The sequence below is a fragment of the Erinaceus europaeus genome, chromosome 11 (assembly GCF_950295315.1).
Source record: "Erinaceus europaeus chromosome 11, mEriEur2.1, whole genome shotgun sequence".
Taxonomy (NCBI): domain Eukaryota; kingdom Metazoa; phylum Chordata; class Mammalia; order Eulipotyphla; family Erinaceidae; genus Erinaceus; species Erinaceus europaeus.
The window spans coordinates 119744062-119769566 of NC_080172.1; the positions used below are offsets into that span (position 1 = coordinate 119744062).

Genomic DNA, 25505 nt, shown 5'->3' on the forward strand with positions numbered 1-25505 from the left:
GCCCTCTTGTGGGCCTCTCCAGGACCTTGCCCTCACTGCAGAGCACTCACTCAGCCTGCTCTGCCACTCTAGGAAGACATGTCCTGAAATGAGTGCAGCCTAGAATGTTCCCAGCTGTGACCATGGACTGTGACTCAGACTGACAGGGACTCGGAGGTCACACAGGATCCTGTACTGAATATGAATAGGCGTGGGCCCTGGGTCATATCGATGTGCTAATTGGTTACTTTTATATATATATATATTTTTAAGTTTGGGAGCTACTATCTGCCCATACCCAGCTCTCAAGCTCTAGTCTCCACTCTTGACACAATCCTCCCAGATAATCTCTCTGGTAGCTAGTTTACAAGCTCAAGCAAAGATGACTAAAGTCACTGATTCCTGGGAACATACCTAAAATAGACTTCCTAGCTTCTTTCCATCCTGGGGTCCCTAGTCTCAAAGGCCCTTTGGTTCCTGTTTATGAAACACTTTGACCTGATTTCTATCTTACTGCCTTTCAGCCACCAAGGTCCAGATGCTACTAGGATCCCATCATGACTTCCCTGGGCAGATGACCTCACCAATGTGTCCCAGAATCTCATCTCTGCAGAGCCCTACCCCAGTGGGCTGCGGGGCTGGATTCACAGGCCAGTATCCATGACCAGAGGAGAGGTAATTACAGAAGCTGGGAATATGGATCAACCTGCCAACACTGATGTTCAGGAGGAAGCAATTACAGAAGCCAGACCTTCCACCTTCTGCATCCCACAATGACCCTGGGTCCATACTCCTAGAGGGATAGAGAATAGGAAAGCTATCAGGGGAGGGGATGGGATATGGAATTCTGGTGGTGGGAATTGTGTGGAGTTGTACCCCTCTTATCCTATGGTTTTTGTCAGTGTTTTTTATAAGTAAAAATTAAGAAGGGAATAGAAACGGGTATCAGCTTCCACATGAGGTCAGCCATGTAGGCCCAAATGGAACATGTGCTTCTCTAGTGTGTGCCTTTCCACTTTCCTGATTAAAAGTTTAAAATACCGGGGCCGGGTGGTTTAAAATACCGGCGCACCTGGTTGAGTGCACATGTTACAGTGCACAAGGACCTGAGTTCGAGCCCCCGGCCCCCACCTGCATGGGGCAAGCTTCACAAGTGGTGAAGCAGCGCTGCAGGTGTCTCTCTGTCTCTCTCCCTCTCTATCTCCCCTGTCCTCTGAATTTCTGGCTGTCTCTATGCAATAAGCAAATAAAGATAATAAAAAAAAATTTTTTTAAGTTTAAAATACCAAGGGAGGGGGGCTAAGAGGAATACTTAAGATAGTTAAGGGGGTGGGGAGGAGAATCCTTTAACACTGAGATAAAGAACATAATTTGAGTCTTAGAAACACAAAAAATATATACAAGTCTTGGGATATATACTCAATGGAGATTCAGTAGATTTCAAAGGACTACAGTGCGTCCTTTGGGACTGCGTAGGAAGCAAGCAAGGGTGTGAAGGACACTACCAGGTAATTTCACTCCTGAGGAATACAGAGAACTGAAACACATGAAATTGAAATATATATATATTCAGCCTATATCTATGACCTTGGAAGAATTATGGTGGCTACCACTGGATGGAGGGGGGTGAGGGCACAGGACTTGGTGGTGGGAGTGGTGTAGGTTATATATACCCCTATTATCGTATAATCTTGTAAATCACTGATTTGTATATAAATAGGTATTTTTAAAAAAAACAAAGCCTGGGGGGCAGGGTGGTGGCGCACCTGGTTGAGCACATACATTGCAATGCATAAGAACCCCGGTTCAAGCCCCCAGTCCCCACCTGCAAGGGAAAGCTTTGCGAATGGTAAAGCAGGGCTGAAGGTGTCACCTGCTTCTCTCTCTCTATCACCCCCTCCCCTCTCGATTTCTGGCTGTCTCTATCCAATAAATAATTTAAATTATTTTTTAAAATGCCCAAGTAAAATATCTTAGTTCTGCTCTCTATGTGCAAGCAACATAGTGTATAATTTGTGAGGCTAGGCAGTGACACACCTGGTAGAGTGCACACATCACAGTGCACAAGGACCTGGGTTCAAGCCCCTGGTCACCACCTGTGGGTGGAAGCTTCACAGATGGTGAAGAAGTACCGCAGACGCTTCTCTCTCTCTATGTCCCTCTTTCCTCTCAATTTCTCTGCCTCTATCCAAAATAAATAAATATTTTTGTGCAAAAGAAAGCAGTAAGGATAAACAAATGAGATCGACTGGGAAGAAGAGAGAAATAGGAACTAGGTGGTAGGAAATGGGAGGAATAACAGTCTCCATGTCACTTCTGTCTGTTTTGTTTAGTGTAACTCTGACTCTTAGAATAACAGCAATGTAGCAGAGTGCACACATCGTTATGCACAAAGACCCACCCACGTTCAAGAATCCATCTCCACCTGCTGGGGGGAAGCTTCATGAGCAAAAAAGCAGTGTTTTAGGTCTCTCTCTTCCTTCCCCTCTCAACTTCTGTCTGTCTGTCTGTCTCTCTCTCTCCTCCCTCTCTTCTCCCCTCCTTCCTTCCCCCTCTTGACCTCTGTCTCTATCAGAAAAAAATATAAAGAAAAAGGAAAAAACTGGCCCCTGGGAATGATGGAATCAATATGCAGGCACCACGTCCCAGTAGTGATGGTGTGTTAAACGTTAAGTAATGAACATGTCACACACCCATAAAGTAAACAGTACCCAGAGTGGCAGAATTATCTCATATGTTTGCCATATCAAGTAGGCAGATTTTTAGATAACAGAAGATTTCTTACTGTCGGAGAAAACTACTAAGCCAAAAGCTAAGATGATCAGGACACCACTGAAATGGCATTGGAGCTGAGTAGAACAAACACACCCTGGGTCAGGTGTTGGTGACTAACATCATTTTCCAATAAAAAGATTCAGGATTTCTTAAAAGGTGTGGTTGACCCCAGGACTCTGTCAGAAAATGCAGTATGAAACAGGAACTTATAGTGTCAGAAAGAAGAAATGCTTTCTGAAAGTAAGATAACTCACGAAAAGAGCAAAGGAGTCAATCTGAAGTAGCTAGAACAATCTGAGCAATAAAACAAAGCACAGTGGGTCTTAACTCAAAGAATAGAATATGCTCATGGTATAACCTGTATGCAGTCCTCTCACCACAATCACAATTATTAGTAATACAAAAGGAAGAAAGCAGTCTCAGCTAGGAAGTCACAAACTTAGAGAAGAAAAGTCACTTGGAAAGCCACCCACAAAATACTGATCAACCACAAAGAAAAAGGTGATTACACCAAAGCTCAAAGACCTGCAGGCACTAATTTAATCAAATAATCAAGGCAGTCATCACACAGACATCATGAACTTGACTCAGTATTAATTTCTTTATTCTTTTTATTTGTTTTATTTTATTTTATTTTATTTTTGCCTCCAGGATTATCACCGGAGTTTGGTGCTGGCACTACAAATCCACTGTTACTGGAGGCCATTTTTTCCCATTCTATAGGATAGGACAGAGAGAAATTGAGGGAGGGGAAGACAAAGAGGGGGAGAGAAAGACACCTGCAGACCTTCTTCACCACTTGCGAACGACCTCCTACAGGTAAGGAGCTGGGGGCTCAAACCAGCATCCTTGCATCTGTCCTTGCACTTCGTACTATCTGTACTTAACTGGGTGCGAAATAGCCCAGCCCCCCATAATTTCTTTATTCTTGAAGGCTGTATTATTATCACAAGAGGTGAGGAATGCAATGGAACTTTTCCTACTATTTTTGTCGATTTTTTTATAAGTTCCAATGAAGTTATTTTGTTTTGTTAATAAAGGAAGTTGATAGTAGACAGGGAGTTGGTTCAGCAGCAGAATACCAAATTTACATTGTGAATTTTGGGGTTCAATCCCTGGCACCATGTATGCCAGAACAGAGTTCGCCCATGTGTCCATCTGTCTACCACCCCCCCGTTAAATAAACAAACATTTAAAAATAATAATTGAGGGATTTTGGCAGTAGCGCAGAGGGTTAAGCACACATAGCGCAAAGTGCAAGGACCAGCTTAAGGATCCCCACCTGCAGGGGAGTCGCTTCACAAGCGGTGAAGCAGGTCTGCAGGTGTCTGTCTTTCTCTCCCCCTCTCTGTCTTCCCCTCCTCTCTCCATTTCTCTCTGTCCTACCAGCAACAACGACATCAATAACAACAACAATAATAACTACACCAATAAAACAAGGACAACAAAAGGGAACAAATATTTTTTAAATCTTCAAATTAATAATAATAATTGAGACCAGGCGGTGGTGCACCAGATTGAGTGCACATACTACCATGTGAAAGAACCTGGGTTCAAGCCACTGCTCCCCCCTGCAGGTAGTACACTACAACAGTGGTGAAGCATGTCTGTGGGTATTTTCTCTCTCCCTATCTTCCCCCTCTCCTCTAAATTTCTCTTTGTCCTATCAAACAAAATAGAAAGACCAAAAAAAAAAAAAGGGGGGATGACCATTGGAAAAACCAGCTGCAACTTTTTTAAAAAATTAAAAATAATAATTAAAAGGGGCTGCCAATACTTTGTTTCTTCTTTGTCCACATGCTAGTGTCAAGGACATTTACAACTAGTTCAGAGTTCAGATCAAGCTGGTGAGCTAAGGAACACAAGATGTTCTACTGTTTCATAAGGTATTTTAGCATTATATCTAGAATAGCAGACTCCTAATTTTCAAAGCTATATAATGATTACTAGGCAGCTACGTAATTTACTATCCAAACCAGGATCACAGAAGAGAAAGACCTTTGATTATCCCACTAGATCAAAATTTCAATGTTATTAAGGATTCCAAATCAGTCTGAGTTGCCACGAACTTGATGTTTCAGAAAGAAAATCATCCTCTCCCTCTTAATTCTGTGGAATAAACATCTCTGAGGAAGGAGTCAGAAAACCAGACCGAAAGATCCCTTAGCAGTCTGTAATAAGAAAATCATACTTAGTGTCAGTTTGGTTCCTTTTTTCCTGCTCTAACTAGGGGCTGAATCTGGACCCTTGAACCTTAAACTGGTGAGTCTTAGGCATCAAAGCTTGCTGCAGAGCCCACCAGGATCCCCGCCGACTTTGTTTTAAACAGAGAGACACTCACTTCTAGCTACTGGCAGTGCAAGTCCTGTGTGTATCAGGAATTCTCTCCAGTTAGGCTTGAATCTCTTAATGATGGCATCCAAAGTCAAGAACGGAACCGGTTTATCTAAAATGTACACTCACCACAGTCACACAACATAAAATGGCAAGAAACTAAGGTCAATTACTCTGCTGTTTTTGAAGCAGCAGTTACTTCAGGAAGCTGGACTAGTTCCAGGTTCAAAGATTTCTGAATTTTTATGTTTTGTTTTAGCTGATTTTTAGTGAGAAAGTGTTACTTTGCAAGGACGTAAATGTCTCAGGGGTGCAATTTAATAACACCCCAAACACGCACCATCCCCCACCTTACCTATTAGTGTTTCCTTTCCCAAGATCAGCAGTGTGACTATTTGGAGAATAGTCAGTTGACTATATTAACTTCAAAGACAACAATATTAGATACTTGATGTCATCAAAGCTCTATTTCTTTTGCACAGCAATTAAAACCCAGCTCCTTTGCATTTTAGTAACAGTTAGATATCCATAACTTATATAGACATAATCTCTAACATCAGCAAGAATAAAATCATTCTTTAAAAAAAAATCATGGGGAGGGGGCGCTGCAGGTGACACACCCAGTTAAGCACACGTAGTACCACACATAGTACTATGCACAAGGACGCAGGTTTGAGCCCTGGCTCCCTTATCTGCAGCAGGTATGATCAGAAGCAGTGAAGCGGATCTACAGGTATTTACTTTCACTCTTTTTCTACTTCCCCTTCCCTTTCAATTTCTCTGTCCTATAGAATTAAAAAAAAAAAAATTAGGAAAAACAGCCGCCAGGAGCGGTGAATTCATAGTGCTGAGACTGACCCCTGCTTTAATCCTAGAGGCAAAAAAATCATGGGCTGGTGAGGGGGCCCTAGGTCAGGGGAGGAAATGTCTCCCAAAGACCTCTATCAAGGGGACAGAGGCTATGCCTAAGTGTTAAATTCTATACCCTCCACCCCCAATAAAAGTAAAGGCAAAAAAATCATGGGGTAAGAGAGTATAGTAGTGATACCAAAAGACATCCAGGCCTGACACTAAAAGGGCAAGTCAGAATTGAGCAGCACTGTGTTTTTGGTTTTTTTTTTTAAGAATGTATTTATTTATTCATGATAAAGATAGGAAGAGAGAAACAGCCATAACTCTGGTACATGTGCTGCTGGGGATTGAATTCAAGACCTCATGCTTGAGAGTCCAGTGCGTTAGCCACTGCACCACTTCCCAGACCACATGAACAGTACTGTGCTTGAAAAACAAAAAATGAATCACTTAGCTGGTGATCTGCTTTGCCTTGAGCACAAGCCAGGTTTGACCCTGGCCCCCATGCTGCAGTCTCTCACTCTCCCAGAGCAGTCAAAGCCACAAAGATGGCCAAAACAAACAAGCAAACAAGCCACATATATTGCAATGAAGTGAAATTCTCAAAATGTGCCCAGGGGGTGGCACAGGGAATCCTGAGTTCAATTCTCAGCATTGCATGTGTCAGAGTAATCCTCTGGTTTTCTTTCCCTATCTCGTTAAAAAGGTAAAAAAAAAAAATTCTGAGCAGCAAAGCCAAGGCTGAAGGTGCATTCCAGTATCAGAGTGCAGGGTTGCTTGTGTAAGGACTAGGACCCATTCCTGGCACACGCTTTTTAACTCTGCCACCAAGGTTATTGCCGGGGCTCTTTTTTTTTTTTTTTAACTTTTAAAAAAATATTTATTCTCTTTTTTTGTGGCCCTTGTTTTACTGTTGGAGTTACTATTGTTATTGCTGTTGGACAGGACAGAGAGAAATGGAGAGAGGGGAGGAAGACAGAGAGGGGGAGAGAAAGATAGACACCTGCAGACCTGCTTCATTGCCTGTGAAGTGACGCTTCCGCAGGTGGGAAGCCAGGGGCTTGAACTGGGATCCTTACGCCGGTCCTTGGGCTTTGTGCCACCTGCGCTTAACCTGTAACACTACTGCCAGACACTTGGGCTCAGTGCTAACACTATGAATCCACTGCTCCCTGAGGCCCTTTTTCCATTTATTTATTTATTTATTTATTTATTTATTTATTTATTTATTTTCATTAGATAGGATAGAGAGAAGTTGAGAAGGGGAGGGGGAGATAAAGAGGGAAGGAAGACACCTGCAGCCCTGCTTCATTGCTATGAAGCTTCCCTGAAGGGGGTAGCACGGGCTCAAACCCAGGTCCTTGCACATAAAAATGTGTGTGCTTAACCAAGTGAGCTATCACTCAGCCCATGTGTTGTTTGCCCAAATTACATAAACTGTTTTTATTAGACCCAAAATGCTAAAATATCTCTTCTTGGGGGCCAGGCAGCGGTGACACAACAGGTTAAGCGTAAGGATCCAGGTTCAAGGCCACAGCTCCCCACTTCCAGAGGGGTCGCTTCACAGGCAGTGAAGCAGGTCTGCAGGTGTCTTTCTTTCTTTCCCCGTCTTCCCCTCTTCTCTCCATTTCTCTCTGTCCTGTCCAGCAACAGCAGCAACAACAACAACAATGGGGAAAAAAGCTGGCCACCAGGAGCAGTGGATTCATAGTGCAGGCACCGAGCCCCATTGATAACCCTGGAAGCAAAAAAAAAAAAAAAATCACATATATATATCTTCTTTAATGTACTTTCCTCAAAAATAAAAAGAATCCTGTGAGACTAAGGTTAGCAGTATTTCTTTCTTTTTAAAGCAACATCAGGGGAGTCGGGCGGTAGCGCAGCTGGTTAAGTGCAGGTGGCGCAAAGTACAAGGACCGGCATAAGGATCCTAGTTCAAGCCCCCGGCTCCCCACCTACGGGGGAGTTGCTTCACAAGCGGTGAAGCAGGTCTGCAGGTGTCTATCTTTCTCTCCTCTCTCTGTCTTCCCCTCCTCTCTCCATTTCTCTCTGTCCTATCCAACAATGATGACATGAATAACAATAACTATAACAATAAAACAAGGGCTACAAAAAGGAATGAATAAATAAATATAATTTTAAAAATTTTAAAAGCACATCAGATTAGCCTGTAAACAGCCTAACAAATCAAAACTGAAAATCTACCTATGATATTAACTGAAGCCAGAAAATTCTTTGTGAAATACAGTAACACAAGAACCTGTGACATCTCTACTCATAACTTCAATTTTATAGGAAAACAAAACAGTCCAATGCCAATCGTCTCTTACAAAGCCTAATAGAAAATTACCTTAATAACAGAAATAGGCAAAAATCTCTTTTGAATGGGTGGCCCATTTCCTAGGCTTTATACAAAAGGTAGAAATGGTCAAAGTTGACTTGTTCATTAAGCCACATTTTCTAAGTAAATCTCAAATCACTAAATTCCAAGCACTTAACATATTAAAACAAACCCAGACATCTGACTTGTTCTGTGATGCCATGCCTACTCCTGTCATCTGTCTCATTCCTTATTTCAACTTGCACACCTCAACCAAGTAAATCTCCAAAATACTGCCTTATCATGTCAGCCCCCTAGTACATTTTTAAAGAGACAAAAACAGAAGAAATGCATTTCACTTTTGACAAGTTACCAAAACAACTCTTTTCAACAAAGAAGTCTTTTCAACAAATTGTACTGTGACAACTAGTCACATTACAATAATAAATTTGGACTCCTAGCTTCACACCATACATGAAAAATTTCAAAATGGAGCAAAAACTAGATGTAAGAGCTATGTTTATGAAACTCTTAGAAAAAAAAACTTCATGAACTTGGACAAAAGTCTTAAAATACAATACTGGAGCCAGGAGATACCTAACCTGATAGAGAATGCATCTTACATGCTCAAGACTCTGGGTTCAAACCTTCGGACCGGGAGTCAGGCGGTAGCGCAGCAGGTTAAGTGCACATGGCGCAAAGCGCAAGGACCGGCTAAGGATCCCGGTTCAAGCCCCTGGCTCCCCACCTACAGGGGCATCGCTTCACAGGCGGTGAAGCAGGTCTGCAGGTGTCTGTCTTTCTCTCCCCCTCTCTGTCTTCCCCTCCTCTCTCCATTTCTCTCTGTCCTATCCAACAAGGATGACAACAATAATAACTACAACAATAAAACAACTAGGGCAACAAAAGGAAATAAAGAAAGAAAGAAAAAAATTAGAAAAAAAAAACCTTCAGACCGGGGCCAGGAGGTGGCGCACCTGGTTAAGCACTCATATTAAAGTGCGCAAGGACCCAGGTTCAAGCCCCTGGTTCCCACGTGCAGAAGGAAAGCTTCATGAGTGGTGAAGCAGAACTGCAGGGGTCTCTCTCACACTCTACCTCCCCCTCCCCTCTCAATTTCTGTCTCTATCCAGTAATAAAGTGTTTAAAAAAAATCCTTTAGACCACCCCCTTCCACTTCAGCTTCTCTGTCTCTATCCAATATAGTTTAAATATAAGTAGTTTTTTTTTTTTAGCTTAATCACTCATAGGTGACCAAGACAAAACAGGGTAGAGAAATGATAGCACAGTGGTTATGCAAAGAGACTCCTACACCTGAGGGTTCAAAGTCTCAGGCCTGATCCCCTGCTCCACTGCCAGCCAGAGCCAAGCAGCACTGTGTGGCCTGTCGAGTCCCTGAAGAAACCCAGGTTGCACTCTGTTGAATCCTCAAGTGTTTATTCTCTGTCCTTCTGAGCATCAGGAGAGCAATGTGCAAAGGCTCCTACTCCACATTCACACCTCTGGATCACTGGGAGGGGAGAATCTATCCTGAGTCACTGGCCAGCTCTGTGCCCGTGGTGTCAATACAGAGTTTCCCTGCAGCTCCTCCAGCCTCTGAGAGGCAACAGCAGTGGAGACTTAGAATCCACTGTGATAAACTAAAAAGTCTTAGGCAATTTTCTCCTTTTTCAACAATCTTTTCGTGGCCAAAACTTAGACTCGGAAGTGGTGTGCCTCAGCTGGCAAACTCCTGGACTGGCACTAGCCTTTCCCGAGTCAGGTCTTTTAGTTCCCAGGAATCTCTCCTTCAGCCCCTTCTGTCCACGAGCCACACGAGTCTGTGCTAGCCTCTGGCTTGGTGGGCTATGGTCATAAATTGCTTCTCGTAGCTGATCGGGGAGAGCAAAATGTAGCTACTACTACTCCACAGCCACACCTCTGGAAGTCTGGTCTAGCCAATAAATATTTTTAAAAATAAATAAAATGAGCAAAATGACTCTAAGACTCTGAAAACCATGGTGACTGGGGGGGGGGGGGGAGACAGGCTGGGAGGGTCAGCAGGCACAAGAGTATTTGGTCCAGTGACTGGAATGCTCGTGGTGGTTGCAGTCAGTCATATATACATGTATGAAACCATAATTCAATAAAAAGAGCCTGAGAAGTGCAGACTGGTCAGAGCTCGTGGCAGCTGGGCAGCGACCAAAGAGAACAAATACACCTATAGCTCATGGAAGAAGAAAACCACAAATCAAGACAGTTTGGTTCCAAGTCACCAAAGTATGGAATCAGATCTGTAAGAAGTACACTTAACCAAAACGGGGAACCTGCTAATTTAATGGAACCTTCCAATAGTAATGTCAGAGTCACATCAAAAAGAATGGCTCTGACTGTCCATCCTCCCATATATTTAGGTGGAGAACAAATATCAGCTCAGCACACAGAGTGCTGAAGAATTTAACCCTCGGAGTTCACATAAAACAACTGAGCCTGGGGAGTCGGGTGGTAGCGCAGCGGGTTCAAGCCTCTGGCTCCCCACATGCAGGGGAGTCGCTTCACAAGCGGTGAAGCAGGTCTTCAGGTGTCTCTCTTCCCCTCCTCTCTCCATTTCTCTCTGTCCTATCCAACAATGATAACATCAATAACAACAACAATAACTACAACAATAAAAAAAAAACAAGGGCAACAAAAGGGAAGAAATAAATACTTTAAAAAAACAAAAAACTAGAAGCTGGGCGGTAGTGCAGCGGGTTAAGCACACGTGGTACAAAGCGCAAGGACCAGCCTAAGGATACCGGGTCGAGCCCCCGGCTCCCCATCTGCAAGGGAGTCCCTTCACAGGCGGTGAAGCAAGTCTGCAGGTGTCTGTCTTTCTCTCCCCCTCTCTGTCTTCCCCTCCCTCTCCATTTCTCTCTGTCCTATCTAACAACAACAATAACTACAACAATAAGAACAACAAGGGCAACAAGAGGGAAAATACACACAAAAAAATAAAAATAACTGAGGGGGTCAGGCAGTGGCGCAGTGGGTTAAGCGCATGTGGCGCAAAGCGCAGGAACCGGCGTAAGGATCCCGGTTCGAGCCCCCGGCTCCCCACCTGCAGGGGAGTCGCTTCACAGGCGATGAAGCACGTCTGCAGGTGTCTGTCTTTCTCTCCCCTTCTCCATTTCTTCTCCCCTCCTCTCTCCATTTCTCTCTGTCCTATCCAACAACGAATTGCGTCAACAAGGGCAATAATAATAACCACAACGAAGCTACAACAAGGGCAACAAAAGGGGGAAAAAAAAAAGGCCTCCAGGAGCGGTGGATTCATGGTGCAGGCACCGAGCCCAGCAATAACCCTGGAGGAGGAAAAAAAATAAATAACTGAGCCTGAAAAGCACACACCCAATCAAGGAATGCTTAATAAAAATGGGATCAGAGGAGGTTTGAAAAGTGTTTCCTCACATCCAAGTTAGTAAAGCCATCCACTATGTTTGTGCCATCTACAGAAGAATTAAACCAGAAGTACTCATCGGGACCATCTAATTGGGGTCAATTCACCAAAGGGAAGTCACTGGAAGGACTCTGTTTTCTTCAGTCAGTGCTCCCAAGCCACAGGTGAATGGATGGGTTGCATTGGATCGACCTTCTCGTGGTGCATCCTGTGAGTACCCATTCATTGGGGAAACTGACGATCCTTCCTAGCCGACTGAATCCACATGGATCCCAGTCACTTTCAAAGCCAGCAACAAGCAGCTCCTGACAGCTTTGCTGTTGACTGGCTACGGAAGAAGGGCAAACGCTAGAAGAAGAAGAAGGTGAATGGATTTTACAGAGAGCAGTCAGCTGGTAGCATACAGAGACCTAAAGCCAACTCTTGTGCCACTAGAAGCAGTTCTGGAGAAAGCTTATTAGCACAGTCCCTAGACAATATTAAGTCTATGACTTGTGAAAAGATGGTAAGGTCACAAAGTTTTTCCCATTCCATTCAGAATTCACTACTTCCATCTTTATCTATAAGCTGATCACACTCCTTCAACTGAGCTGTAGATCTCACAGCAAGCCTTATCAGAACCCACCACTGCCTGGTGCCTGGTACCTCGAAGGATGATGAGAAACCCCCGACAGTCAGAAGTGCTAACAGGAAGGAATGTTTAGGATGTGGGTTCAGCAGACCAGAGGCTGCCAGTGGGAAGCAGTTGGCTTGACGAAATGGACCAGGGCTGACATCCACTTTGGGCTATCGGATGGCTCATCCCTCTCTACTAACATCCAACCAGCCTCCATTTCCGAGGACTATCACAGAAGATGAGAATTCATTCACCCGCTGACCCTTGTGGAGAAGATGAGGCTGCACTTCGGGTTAAGAACTTAGCTACTGATGAGGACCGAGAGCTGACTGAAAAGAACAGTTTTAGGACAGAAAATGACCAGCGCATTAAACATGATTTTAAAATTAAGTACTTGAGTAATACTGTAGATGATATTTCTTTGTCATCCTTATCATCTTCTGATAAGAACTATCTAAGTGAAGACTTCAGTGATGATTTTATAGAGAAGACTCCAACAGAACTAGAATAACTCCAGAGATTTCTCAAAGAAAAGCATGAAAATGTACCATCAAAGGCTTCATTTGACTCCCCAAGGGAAATGAAAAATCCTTAAGTAAAACTGATGAGTGGACAGATTAAAGTGTGTCTAGTAAATATTAATATCTTTATATTTGTTTGCTTCCACCTAGATAGTATAACAGCTTACTTTTAGGACTGTCTTCTGATAAATTTCAAATGCTGTCAATTTCTTGGAATAAATAAAAGAATATAAAAACATTTTTTAATATTTTATTTATTTATTCCCTTTTGTTGCCCTTGTTTTATTGTTGTAGTTATTATTGTTGTTCTTGATGTCGTCTTTGTTGGATAGGACAGAGAGAAATGGAGAGAGGAAGAGAAGACAGAGAGGGGGAGAGAAAGACAGACACCTGCAAACCTGCAGTGAAGCAACTCCCCTGCAGGTAGGGAGCTGAGGGCTCGAACCAGGATCCTTACGCTGGTCCATTAACACTTTGCGCCACATGCACTTAACCCACTGCGTTACTGCCAGACTCCCTTAAAAACATTTTTTTTTAAGTGCAGTTACTAGAATACTGGTCATAAAAAAAAAAGAAAAAGAAAAAGAAAAGACTTGAAAGCAGGGAAAGCAGCTCCGAGGGCAGACGGCAGGGCCTGCATGTGGGAGGCCTCAGGTCCAATCTCCAACACTGCACATGCTAAAGCAGTATTCAGATGTTTCTCTCAAAGTCTTTAAAAGGACTTCCTGGTTCTTTTTCCAGCCATGACATCATCTCCCTAGACAATAACTTGGATCCACCAGCATATCAGATTTCAGGCTGGGGGTGGGCAGTGGGGTGGTGGTGGAGGCCCTTTGGAATATAACTAAAATATGCCTACTAGCTATCTACAAAACGGAGACCACCCCCCCAACTCTTCATCTGCACTATTCCAGCCTTTTAGGGTCATGATTAAAAAGAGAGACAGAGAGAAAAGGAGAAAGACAGAGACACCTGCAGCACTGTTTCATCACTTGTGAAGCTTTCCTCCTGCAGATGGGGACTGGGGACTTGAACTCAGGTCCCTGTGTATTGTAACATGTATGCTGAACCAGGTGTGGCACCACCTGGGCCCACCCCTGCAATCTTTATAAACTATTATTAGAATACTAATTAGAAAAGGAGGAGACCTGCAAGGAGAGTCACTTCCCAGGCGGTGAAGCAGGTCTGCAGGTGTCTATCTTTCTCTCCCTCTCTGTCTTCCCCATCTCTCTCGATTTCTCTCTGTCCTATCCAACAACAACAACAACGATAAACAAGAGCAACAAAAGGAGAAAAAAAAATTTTTTTAAAAGGAGGAAAAGGAGGAGGAAGGAAGGGAGGAAGGAAGGAAGGAAGGACTTAAAAATACTTTTATTAAAATTTTAAAAAAAGGTCTGGTCTCAAAAAAATTCAAAACAACTAACTACTTATAAAGGTCATAAAAACTGACATATTTCAAATGCAATTAAAAATAGTTTAAGTTATCTCAAATTTCAGCTGAGGCAACAAGAGTGAAGCAAGCCAAAGAACTGAGCCATCTGAGAACTCAGAAGTAGCTTGGGATCCTGCAGGATTCATCAGTCAGGTCTCAGTAGCAGGTTTTCAAAGCTTGGAGTCATGTGCTTGGCCAATAATCAAAAACAGTTCCCCATTACATTAGCTCATTATTCCTACAGCAAGAAAAAAGATGGTTTGGTCTTGGTTTAGTCCCGAACTCCCGTCTCCTAGTACCTCACAATGAAGTATATCACCCATCACCTAGAGCCTGCCAGCACAGAGACCATGGCAACCTTATCTTAGGGTCTCAAGCCACCTCACAACAGACAACACAATCTTCAGGGATCAAATCATAGAAAAATTTCAGTCTGTGTGACTAAATCTAGCATTAATAACATACAATTCACTTTCTGAAGCACCTGGGTTTCACTGGGGTTTCACGTCTTAATGATTTTATCACTCCCAGCAGACACCCCCCCCCCATGGATGAGAGACAGAAAGGAGACATCACAGCACTGTCCCACCTTTGGTGAAGCTTCCCCTTTAGTGGTGCTCCCACCCAGTGGTAGGGGTCCTTGCCGGGCTGGGCTAGCTTCACGGGCGGTAGAGAGACGACCAAGGACTCATGGCTGAGCTGGGAAGCAGTATCTCGTTTATTAATCAGATACATCACCTTTTATGCATCTCTTCACCAGAAGTGGCAAGGGAAAGGAAATGACTAGGAGAGGGGGTGAGCAAAAAAAGAGCGCAAACAGAACATAGAAAGCTTCCATCTAACCAGTGGGGATTAAACCAATACCCTGCAGGCAGGGCAGGACCCAGGTAAAACAGTGATACAAGGAACCTAATGTGATGATCAAAACAGAAGGTCTTATAAGCAGAATTTAGAAGCATACCAACAGGTCCTCAAGCATGAAGTATGCTCTTCACCATGCACCCCCTCCCAGATGCCTTTGACATGAGCCAACTGCAGTCCTCTGATCCCTGGCAATAAGCTTCTAGTATTAACGAGTTGCCACTGAAACATGTCTCTGCCCACCAAAGAAACAATCAATACATCTCAATGAACCCTCACCCTCCACCTGCAAGAATAAAACAAACCTCCAACCAGAACCTTTGGAATCACACGTCACTATCAATTATAGCTAAGGAGATTATTTAATAAGTCTGCTTAATTTTAAGGGAGGAGAAACTGATGCCCAGAACAGGCATGCCACTTTTTTCCAGATGATACCTCTGTTCAAAGAGTCAAACTCAAATTCATATTTGACTCCATATCAGGTGCACTTTTCTACAGACCAAGCTAAATCTACTTATATCTTAAGACTAGCAAGTCTCATTTCCAAGTCAAGTTAACATCTGAAGAGAGGCTGAGGGGATGATGAGAGGAAGCGCCAGCAGAGTAGGAAAGGACCAGATCAGATATGTATCTTCCCACACATCCTAATTTTTCAGGCTAGGATGCACAAGATGCCTTGAATCTTGTGTGCCTTGTGTCCTTTGCTACCTCTTCTAGCTTCTGTGTTTCTAAGAACCTGAAACGTGACTAAACTCTTACTAAAGTTCTGTATGGCAGCAAGAGCAATGGGTTTGGAGGCGAACCAGGAAAACCCCGATGATATAAACCTCAGGTAATTCTCACCCATTTTTCACACTTAGTTCATCCACCACCTTTCCAGAAGCTCTAGTTTATCCTCTCCCCACACAAGCCTCTTACAGGAGTTTTACTTGGACTTGTCTCGTGGCATTCTATTTCTCAGTCTGGATCAAGTTATTTGTGGGTAGATAGTATGGTACCTTAGATGTCCAGCTGAAATCCCAACAGAAATGGCTAAAATATGGGAAGACTGCGGTATCAGAGATGGCTTAGTTCCTCTCCCCAGAACCACAAAAGTGGGAATGGTGTTCTACAGTCTCTCTCAAACACTTCTTTAATGTGACATTTGTACTATGACTTTTCTTTTTCAATTCCAACATGACTCTATAGAGGAAATGTTGATTTATAGGACTTTTGTTGTCCTAAGGGTACATTTCCACATCCCCCCCAAGATTTCCATTTTTTAAAAACAGCAAGCCTTTTTGTAAAAAATCTTACTAGAAACTTGTTTTAAATATATATTTTTACTTAATCTTTTTATGAGAAAGAAACATACAGAGGGAAAGACTCCGGGACTGGGTAGTGGTGCACCTGACCACCATGCACAACAACCCAGGTACAAGCCCCAGATCCCCACCTATAGGAGAAAAGCTTCACAAGTGCTGCAGGTCTCTCTGTATCTCTCTTCCTCTCTATCTCTCTCTCTCAACTTCTCTCTGTTCTATCAAGTAAAATAAATGAATAAAGTTAAATTAAATCTAAAAATTCAGGGGCCAGGTGGTGGCATACCTGGTTGAGCACACATGCTACACTGAGTAAGGACACAGGTTGGAGCCCCTGGTCCCCACCTGCAGGGGAGAAAGCTTTGCAAGTGGTGAAGCAGGGCTGTAGGTATCTCTCTTTCTCTCTCCCTTTCTATCTCCCCCTACCCTCTCGATTTCTGTCTCTATCCAATAAATAAAGGAAAGACCAGAGCACTACTCAGCTCAAGCTTAAGATGGTGCTGACGATTGAACCTGGGACTTTGGAGCCTCAGGTATAAGAGCCTTGTGCAGAACCACTACACTGTATCCCCAGCCCTTTACTAGAAACTCTTTATGTGGAAAAGCAAGAAATCTGTTCTTGGTAGTTATAATTCTCAGTTTGACAGGAAACACTTGAGTCTTGGGGTATAGCAACACAGGCAAGAGCCAATGGGACCCAGGCATTTGAGTAACTTCATTCATTCTCTATATTTTTAAAAAATATTTACTTTTTTAAATTTTTTTAATATTTATTCCCTTTTGTTGCCATTGTTGTTTTATTGTTGTAGTTATTATTGTTGTTGTTATTGGATAGGACAGAGAGAAATGGAGAGAAATGGGGAAGACAGAGAGGGGGAGAGAAAGATAGACAACTGCAGACCTGCTTCATCACCTGTGAAGCAACTCGCCTGAAGGTGGGGAGCCGGGGGCTCAAACCGGGATTCTTATGCCGGTCCTTGCACTTTGCACCACCTGCAGTTAACCTGCTACGCTACCGCCTGACTCTCTATTGACTCTCTATTTACTTATTTTCTTTCTTCCATCCAGATTATCAATCAGTAGGACTCCAATGTCTGCCTGCCTGCCAGATGACTCCATCATTCCCGGTGGCTTCCCCCCCCCCACTCTTTCTTATAGACACAGAGAGGGAGAGAGGAGAGAAAAAGAAACACCTGAACAATGATCCACCATTTAGAAAACTGCAGTCCAGGGGCAGGGGTGGATAACGTAATGGTTATTCTTGAGATTCTCATGCCTAAGGCTCCAATGTCCTAAATTCAATCCCCCACACTGCCACAAGCCAGAGCTGAGCAGCGCTCTGGTGATTAATTAATTAGTCGCTGAGTGCTCAAACATGGTACCAGACATGCCATTACCTGGCCCTACTTTCTTTTTTAAAATATTTATTTATTTATTCCCTTTTGTTGCCCTTGTTTTATTGTTGTCGTCATTGTTGGATAGGACAGAAAGAAATGGAGAGAGGAGGGCAAGACGGAGGGGGGAGAGAAAGATAGACACCTGCAGACCTGCTTCACCGCTTGTGAAGCGACTCCCCTGCAGGAGGGGAGCCGGAGGCTCAAACCGGGATCCTTATGCCAGTCCTTGTGCTCTGCACTACCTGCACTTAACCCACTGTGCTACGCCTGACTCCTCCTAACCCTACTTTCCTCCTTCTTCATGTCCACCTTCCTTCCATCAGACTCCCCATCTCTTTCCTAGAATCTGCTCTCTAAGCGCACAAATCCGTCTTTGCTCATGGCTGCTCGGGAGTGGACTGGCATTAGGATCCCAGTTCAAGCCCCTGGCTCCCCACCTGCAGGGGAGTCACTTCACAGGTAGTGAAGCAGGTCTGCAAGTGTCTATCTTTCTCTCCCCCTCTGTCTTCCCCTCCTCTTTCCATTTCTCTCTGTCTTATCCAACAACGACATCAATCACAACTACAACAACAATAAAACAATAAGGTGAAATAAATAAACATTAAAAAAAAAAGAAAAAGCACACTTAAAAGTCACAGCTCCGGAGTCTGGTGGTAGCACAGCGGGTTAAGTGCAGGTAGTGCAAAGCGCAAAGTGCAAGGACCAGCGTAAGGATCCTGGTTCGAGCCCCCAGCTCCCCGCCTGCAAGGGAGTCACTTCACAAGAGGTGAAGCAAGTCTGCAGGTTTCTATCTTTCTCTCCCCCTATGTCTTCCCTTCCTCTCTCCATTTTTCTCTCTGTCCTATCCAACAACGATGACATCATTAATAATAACTACAACAATAAAACTACAAGGACAACAAAAGGGAATAATTTTTTTAAAAAAAAGTCACAGCTCTTTGAATCCAGTCAAATACCACCACTATACTCCCCAAGAACTGTTCAGTACTTCCTCATGACTTTTCACATCAAGAGCAACATTTTGCTTAATTGCCAATACAGTTCAAATACACAGGTAGTGATTTGGCCTAGTGACATGATACAGACTCATAGCCCTTACCAGGAGTAAAAAAAATGGTTGGAATTGGAAGGAAGTAAAACTCACAGAGCATAAAGGGAAGAAACACTTCAGAGGAAGCTCTGTGCCCCTGTGAGGCAGGAAATGTGCCACAGCAACACCACTGAGCCAGCAGACAGTGAGCCAGCTATGCCACCGCCAACACCAGTGCCAGGGACACTGAGGCAGCACACACCCAACAGGCAACACCACAGTGATGGGGACACTGTAAGGCAGCACACAACACAGGGGCAACACCACAGTGACGGGGACACTGTGAGGCAGCACACACCCAACAGGCGACACCACCATGAGGGGACACTGTGAGGCAGGCAGCACACACCACAGAGCCGGGGACACTGTGAGGCAGCACACACCACAGGGGCGACACCACAGTGATGGGGACATTGTGAGACAGCAACACCCAACAGGCGACACCACAGAGAGGGGACACTGTGAGGCAGTACACACCACAGGGGCAACACTACAGAGCCGGGGACACTGTGAGGCAGCACACACCACAGGGGCGACACCACAGTGATGGGGACACTGTGAGGCAGCACACACCACAGGGGCGACACCACAGAGCCCACGGGAAACACCATAGTGATGGGGACACTCTGAGACAGCATACACCCCAGGGTCAACACCACAGTGATGGGGACACTCTGAGGCAGCACACACCCCACGGGCGACACCACAGAGCCAGAGACACTGTGAGGCAGCACACACCCCAGGAGCGACACCACAGAGCCAGAGACACTGTGAGGCAGCACACACCCCAGGGGCAACACCACAGTGATGGGGATACTCCGAGGCAGCACACACCCCATGGGAAACACAACAGAGCCAGGGACACTGTGAGGCAGCACACACCTCACAGGAAACACAACAGAGCCCGGGGACACTGTGAGGCAGCACACAACCCAAGGGCAACACCACAGAGCTAGGGACACTGTGAGGCAGCACACACCCCACGGGTGACACCACAGAGCCAGGGACACTGTGAGACAGCACACACCCCACAAGTGACACCACAGTGATGGGGACACTGTGAGGCAGTACACACCTCACTGCAGTGGAGTCTGCATCAGTACCGCATAGGCCGAACCTGAGGACTGAGTGGTTCAAAGGGCAGAGAAATGACACCTGACAGCACAGCGCGACAGCCTGAAGGACAGACAGGCGGAGTGCAGGCCGCCAAGGAACCACAACCCACCCGTCTGCCCACTGCCCCGCCCTGTTAGGTGCAATCACAGTGGGGTATGAGGTGGAATTGCAGTGGGGTCCTTCCCAAACCCACTGACTGAAATTCCTCCAGTCTGTCAGAGCTTCGAGTCCCACACCAGCAGCACCCGCAGCATCCACTCCCACCTCCACCCCAATCAAGTCAATGGGGACCCGGACCCAGCACAGTGCGCGCCTCCACCAATCTGACCAGGTGTGGCCTGCTCCCAAAGACTCGCTGCTGGCCTCCGCCACCATGAAGGCACCCGGCTACCTCAAGACGGACTCCTAGGTGAAGTGAAGAGGGTCTGTCCCCACAGTGGGGGAGCCCCCTTAGGGTCCACCCTCCACAGGGAAGGATTGACAGACTGGGCCGAGGGGACCCTGGGTGACAGGCTGAGCTGAGGGGACCCCGGGTGACAGGCTGGGTCAAGGGACCCTGGCTGACAGGCTGAGCTGAGGGGACCCGGGTGACAGGCTGGGCTGAGGGGACCCGGGTGACAGGCTGGACTTAGGGAACCCCGATGACTGAGGGTTAGACTGAGGGGACCCCAAGTGACAGGCTGAGCTGAGGAGACCCCGCAAACAGGCTAAGCTGAGGGGACCCAGCCGACAGGCTGGACTGAGGAGACCCCGAGTGACAGGCAGAGCTGAGACCCTGGGTGACAGGCTGAGCTGAGGGGACCCCGGGTGACAGGCTGGGCTGAGGAGACCCCGCCAACAGGCTGAGCTGAGGGGACCCGGGTGACAGTCTGGACTGAGGGGACCCCAAGTGGCAGGCTGAGCTGAGGAGACCCTGCAAACAGGCTAAGCTGAGGGGACCCGGCCGACAGGCTGAACTGAGGAGACCCCGAGTGACAGGCTGAGCTGAGAAGACCCTGGGTGACAGGCTGGACTGAGGGGACCCCGCCGACAGACTGAGCTGAGGGGACCCCGGGTGACAGGCTGGACTGAGGAGACCCAGCCGATAGGCTGAGCTGAGGGGACCCCACCGACAGGCTGAGCTGAGGGGACCCCGGGTGACAAGCTGAGCTGAGGGGACCCGGCCGACAGACTGGGCTGAGGAGACCCCACCGACAGGCTGGACTGAGGAGACCCCGGGTGACAGGCTGGACTGAGAGGACCCGGGTGACAGGCTGAGCTGAGGGGACCCCGCCGCCGACAGGCTGGGCTGAGGAGACCCCGGGTGACAGGCTGAGCTGAGGAGACCCCGGGTGACAGGCTGGGCTGAGGAGACCCCGGGTGACAGGCTGAGCTGAGGGGACCCCGCCGACAGGCTGGGCTGAGGAGACCCCGGGTGACAGGCTGGACTGAGAGGACCCGGTCGACAGGCTGAGCTGAGGAGACCCCGGGTGACAGGCTGAGCTGAGGGGACCCAGCCGACAGGCTGGGCTGAGGAGACCCCGGGTGACAGGCTGAGCTGAGGGGACCCCGCCGACAGGCTGGGCTGAGGAGACCCTGGGTGACAGGCTGGGCTGAGGAGACCCCGGGTGACAGGCTGGACTGAGGAGACCCCGGGTGACAGGCTGGGCTGAGGGGACCCCGGGTGACAGGCTGAGCTGAGGAGACCCCGGGTGACAGGCTGGGCTGAGGGGACCCCGGGTGACAGGCTGAGCTGAGGGGACCCCGCCGACAGGCTGGGCTGAGGAGACCCCGGGTGACAGTCTGAGCTGAGGAGACCCCGGGTGACAGGCTGGGCTGAGGAGACCCCGGGTGACAGGCTGAGCTGAGGGGACCCCGCCGACAGGCTGGGCTGAGGAGACCCCGGGTGACAGGCTGGACTGAGAGGACCCGGGTGACAGGCTGAGCTGAGGGGACCCCGCCGACAGGCTGGGCTGAGGAGACCCCGGGTGACAGGCTGAGCTGAGGAGACCCCGGGTGACAGGCTGGGCTGAGGGGACCCCGCCGACAGGCTGAGTCCGAAAAGCGACGCTCGCTCAGGGCCGCCGCTGCGCCGTAACGGCCGGCAGGTCTCCCCCCGCCCGGCGCGGCCCCCAGACGAGGCCGGCAGCGAGTCAAAGGATACTGCTGGGACGCCGGGGGCTGCAGGGCCCTGAGGGCCGCCGCCGGGTGAGGCGCCGCCGCCGCCGCCGCCGGGTGAGGGGCCGCCGCCGCCGCTCCGGGGCCGCCGGGTCCTGCCGCCGCCGAGCCTGGTTTCAGAGCCGGTTTCTGCGGTAAACTCATGGCACGGCGCGGCCACCAACCCCCCCGAGCGGGAGCGGGGAGGGGGCGGGGAGGGAGCGGGGGAGCGGGCGCGCCGGGGCCCGGGCCGGGGGCGGCGGGGCGGGGCGGGGGCGGGCCCGGGGGGCGGTGGGCGCGGGGGCCGGGGGGCGGCCGGGGGACGGGAGGAGCAGCGGGGGCCCGGGGCCGCTCCCGCACGCCCGCCGCCGCCGCCGCCGCCCGCAGCAGCCGCCCCGCGGGCCGGCACCACCGGCTGCCGGTCTCCGTGACAACGCGACCCCGGGGGGGCCGGGCCCGGCGGGGGCGGGAGGCGGAGAGACCGGACCTTTCACGGCAAGATCCTCATGGGCCGGCGGCGGGGGGTGTCTGTCCCCCTCCCCGGGGGAAGCGGCGCCCTTCGCGGTCGCGGGGCTCGGGCGATGCCGGCGGATTGGCTTCACGCAACGAGCAGAACATCCAACATGGCGCTGCGGCCGCCTCCAGCAGTCCGGCAGGACGGCCGCTCGGGCAGCTTCGGGCCTTTCCGGAGCCGCTCGGGAGGGCGCGGGTGGGAGGCGCCTTCGGCTCTTTCCGGAGGCTGGGCGCACTCGGAGGCGCTCGGGGCCGCTCGGGCTCGGCCTGGGGAGCCGCTCGGAGGCGCTCGGGTTCGGCCTGGGGAGCCGCTCAGAGGCGCTCGGGGCCGCTCGGGCTCGGCCTGGGGAGGCGCTCGGAGGCGCTCGGGTTCGGCCTGGGGAGCCGCTCGGAGGCGCTCGGGCTCGGCCTGGGGAGGCGCTCGGAGGCGCTCGGGTTCGGCCTGGGGAGGCGCTCGGAGGCGCTCGGGGCCGTTCGGGCTCGGCCTGGGGAGCCGCTCGGAGGCGCTCGGGGCCGCTCGGGCTCGGCCTGGGGAGCCGCTCGGAGGCGCTCGGGTTCGGCCTGGGGAGCCGCTCGGAGGCGCTCGGGGCCGCTCGGGCTCGGCCTGGGGAGCCGCTCGGAGGCGCTCGGGTTCGGCCTGGGGAGCCGCTCGGAGGCGCTCGGGGCCGCTCGGGCTCGGCCTGGGGAGCCGCTCGGAGCCCTTCGGGGCCGCTCGGGCTCGGCCTGGGGAGCCGCTCGGAGGCGCTCGGGCGTGGACTCGGCTCCTCGGGAAAGCTCGGCGAGGGGCGCGGAGCTGCGGCGCGGGCTGAGGGCTCCGGAGGGGTCGGGGCTGCGGGCTCCTCTGCCTCCCGCCCCCGCGGCTGAGAACAATGGCCGCTGCCGGAGTCCTGGGTCCGGGAGGGGGACTCGCAGGTGGGGGCGCAGCGGCTTCCCAGCCCGGCCCCGGGGCCAGCAGGGTGCAGAGCCCAGTTGTCCCAAGGTCACCGGGCGCGGGGTGGGTCCGGGTCTGGGCGCGGGTACAGGTGGGTGCGGGTGCGGGTGCCGTGCGGGTGCGGGTCCCGTACGGGTGCGGATCCCGTGCGGGTACGGATCCCGTGCGGGTACGGGTCCCGTGCGGGTACGGGTCCCGTGTGGGTGCGGATCCCGTGCGGGTGCGGGTCCCGTGCAGGTGCGGGTGCGGGTACGGGTCCCGTGCGGGTGCGGGTCCCGTGTGAGTGCGGGTCCCGTGCGGGTGCATCTGCAGCAAGGTGAGATTGGCGTCCGGCCGGGCGGGGCTGCACCTGGCTTCTTCAGGTGCCCAAGGACCTGGGTTCAAGCCCCGCTCTCCACCTGCAGGGAGTGGGGGGCAGCTTCGCGAGTGGTGGAGCAGGGCTGCAGGTCTCTCTCTCCCCTCCCCCATTTTCCTCTCCATTTATCTCTGTCCAAGCAAATAAAAAAATTGGAGGCCACGCAGTGGCGCACGGGCTAAACACACAGAATACTCAGCACAAGGACCTGCCCGAGGATCCAGGTTCCAGCCCCCCCCTCCCCACCTGCAGAGGAAAGCGTCACAAGCGGTGAAGTAGAGCTGCAGGTGTCTGTCTCTATCTATCTGTCTCTCTCTCTCTCCCCTCTATCTCCCTCTCCTCTCTTTATTTCTCCCTGTCCTATCCAATAATAAATAAATGATATTTTTAAAAGAGTTCAAGTGAGTCTAGAGGAAAGGCAGTTAGCTTGGCCTTTGGAATGAGGGAAGGCTGCCTGAAGGAGGTAAGACTTGAGCCAAGTATTGAGCACCTAAGTGCAGTTCAGGAACCCAATTTCCTGAGTCTGATTCTTAGCCCTACCATTTATTACCTGCATGACTTTGGAAAAATCATGTAACTTCACCAAGCTTCCGCTTACTCATCTGTAAAATGAAGACTGCCGGCGATCATGAGAAATAAAGCAAATCCAAAGCACTGAGCTCAGTTCTCTGACTCAGAGTAGTTGCCAGTCATTCCTTTCTACTAGAATATCGCTCAGTCATGTGATGCCAGTGGCCTGGCATTCAGTAACGGACTGGCTGTGACTTGCCAGGGAAGTTCATGTTACCTTGGAGAAGCTCTGGGAAGAGGGAAAGGCCTAGAGCAGGTGATGGTGCCACCTTGCAGAAAATGTACACCTCTGGTCATCCCAGAGCCCACCAGACTGCCTCCAGCTAAGACCCTCCTCACCTCTGGTCATCCCAGAGCCCACCAGACTGCCTCCAGCTAAGACCCTCCTCACCTCTGGTCATCCCAGAGCCCACCAGACTGCCTCCAGCTAAGACCCTCCTCACCTCTGGTCATCCCAGAGCCCACCAGACTGCCTCCAGCTAAGACCCTCCTCACCTCAAAACTCAATACACTTCTCTTCAAAGACAGGAGTAGGCTTGATTTACACTCCTTGCAGCTCAAGATTTATCAGCTTGAGGCCCCTGCTTTATTCCTGAGTGAACCGAAGAGGAACTCCATGGGGTGTATCATGTCTGCCACCAGGATTATCACTGGTCTCTGCATCTATACGGTTCCTGTACAGCCAGTGAACAAAGAGACACCACTCCCACTCATTAAACGTCCAAGTGTAGGTGTGCTCCCATGTGGTGACCGGGGGCTTGAACCCAGGGCCTAGCAAATGGCAAGCTGCACTGTACCTGGGTAAGCCATCTGTCAGCCCCAAGGAGTGCACTGCTTTTCCTTTTCCGTACAATTTTAAGTCTGGGATTAAGTCTAGATAACAGGCTTACAGGACTGCAGTGTATAGTGCCACCAAAGCTCTGTATCCCCACCCTCCCAAAGATAACCACCCTCCCAAAGATAACCACCAGAGCCCTCACAGGCCTCA

At 49.2% G+C, this 25505-nt stretch overlaps 2 protein-coding genes and 1 pseudogene across 28 annotated transcripts in view; 1 reads left to right on the forward strand and 2 right to left on the reverse strand.

Annotated features, from left to right (window-relative positions):
• The window catches only part of EIF4G3 (eukaryotic translation initiation factor 4 gamma 3), a 261317-nt gene extending 239055 nt beyond the window's left edge, over window positions 1-22262 (reverse strand). For 9 of the 27 annotated variants that reach the window (XR_009552324.1, XR_009552323.1, XM_060200836.1 and 6 more), the window contains exon 1: window positions 14834-15000. Coding sequence is in view for 21 of the 27 variants with exons in the window: in XM_060200836.1 (XP_060056819.1) it covers window positions 14834-14979 (146 nt within the window). In the remaining 6 variants the exon portion in view is untranslated. Of the gene's footprint in view, window positions 1-14833; window positions 15009-22155 lie in introns of those variants that run through there. The other 18 variants (XR_009552325.1, XM_060200850.1, XM_060200846.1 and 15 more) reach the window with 5 other exon arrangements.
• On the forward strand, window positions 10470-12933 carry LOC103123702 (serine-rich coiled-coil domain-containing protein 2-like; annotated as a pseudogene).
• LOC132541489 (nascent polypeptide-associated complex subunit alpha, muscle-specific form-like) lies at window positions 19993-23898 on the reverse strand. The gene is made up of 4 exons (XM_060202400.1): window positions 23572-23898; window positions 22636-23521; window positions 21204-22298; window positions 19993-20072 (listed from the first exon to the last, which is right to left on the reverse strand). The coding sequence occupies exons 1-4, from the start codon at window positions 23896-23898 to the stop codon at window positions 19993-19995; spliced, it is 2388 nt and encodes a 795-aa protein (XP_060058383.1).
• Window positions 23899-25505: the final 1607 nt, after the last annotated feature.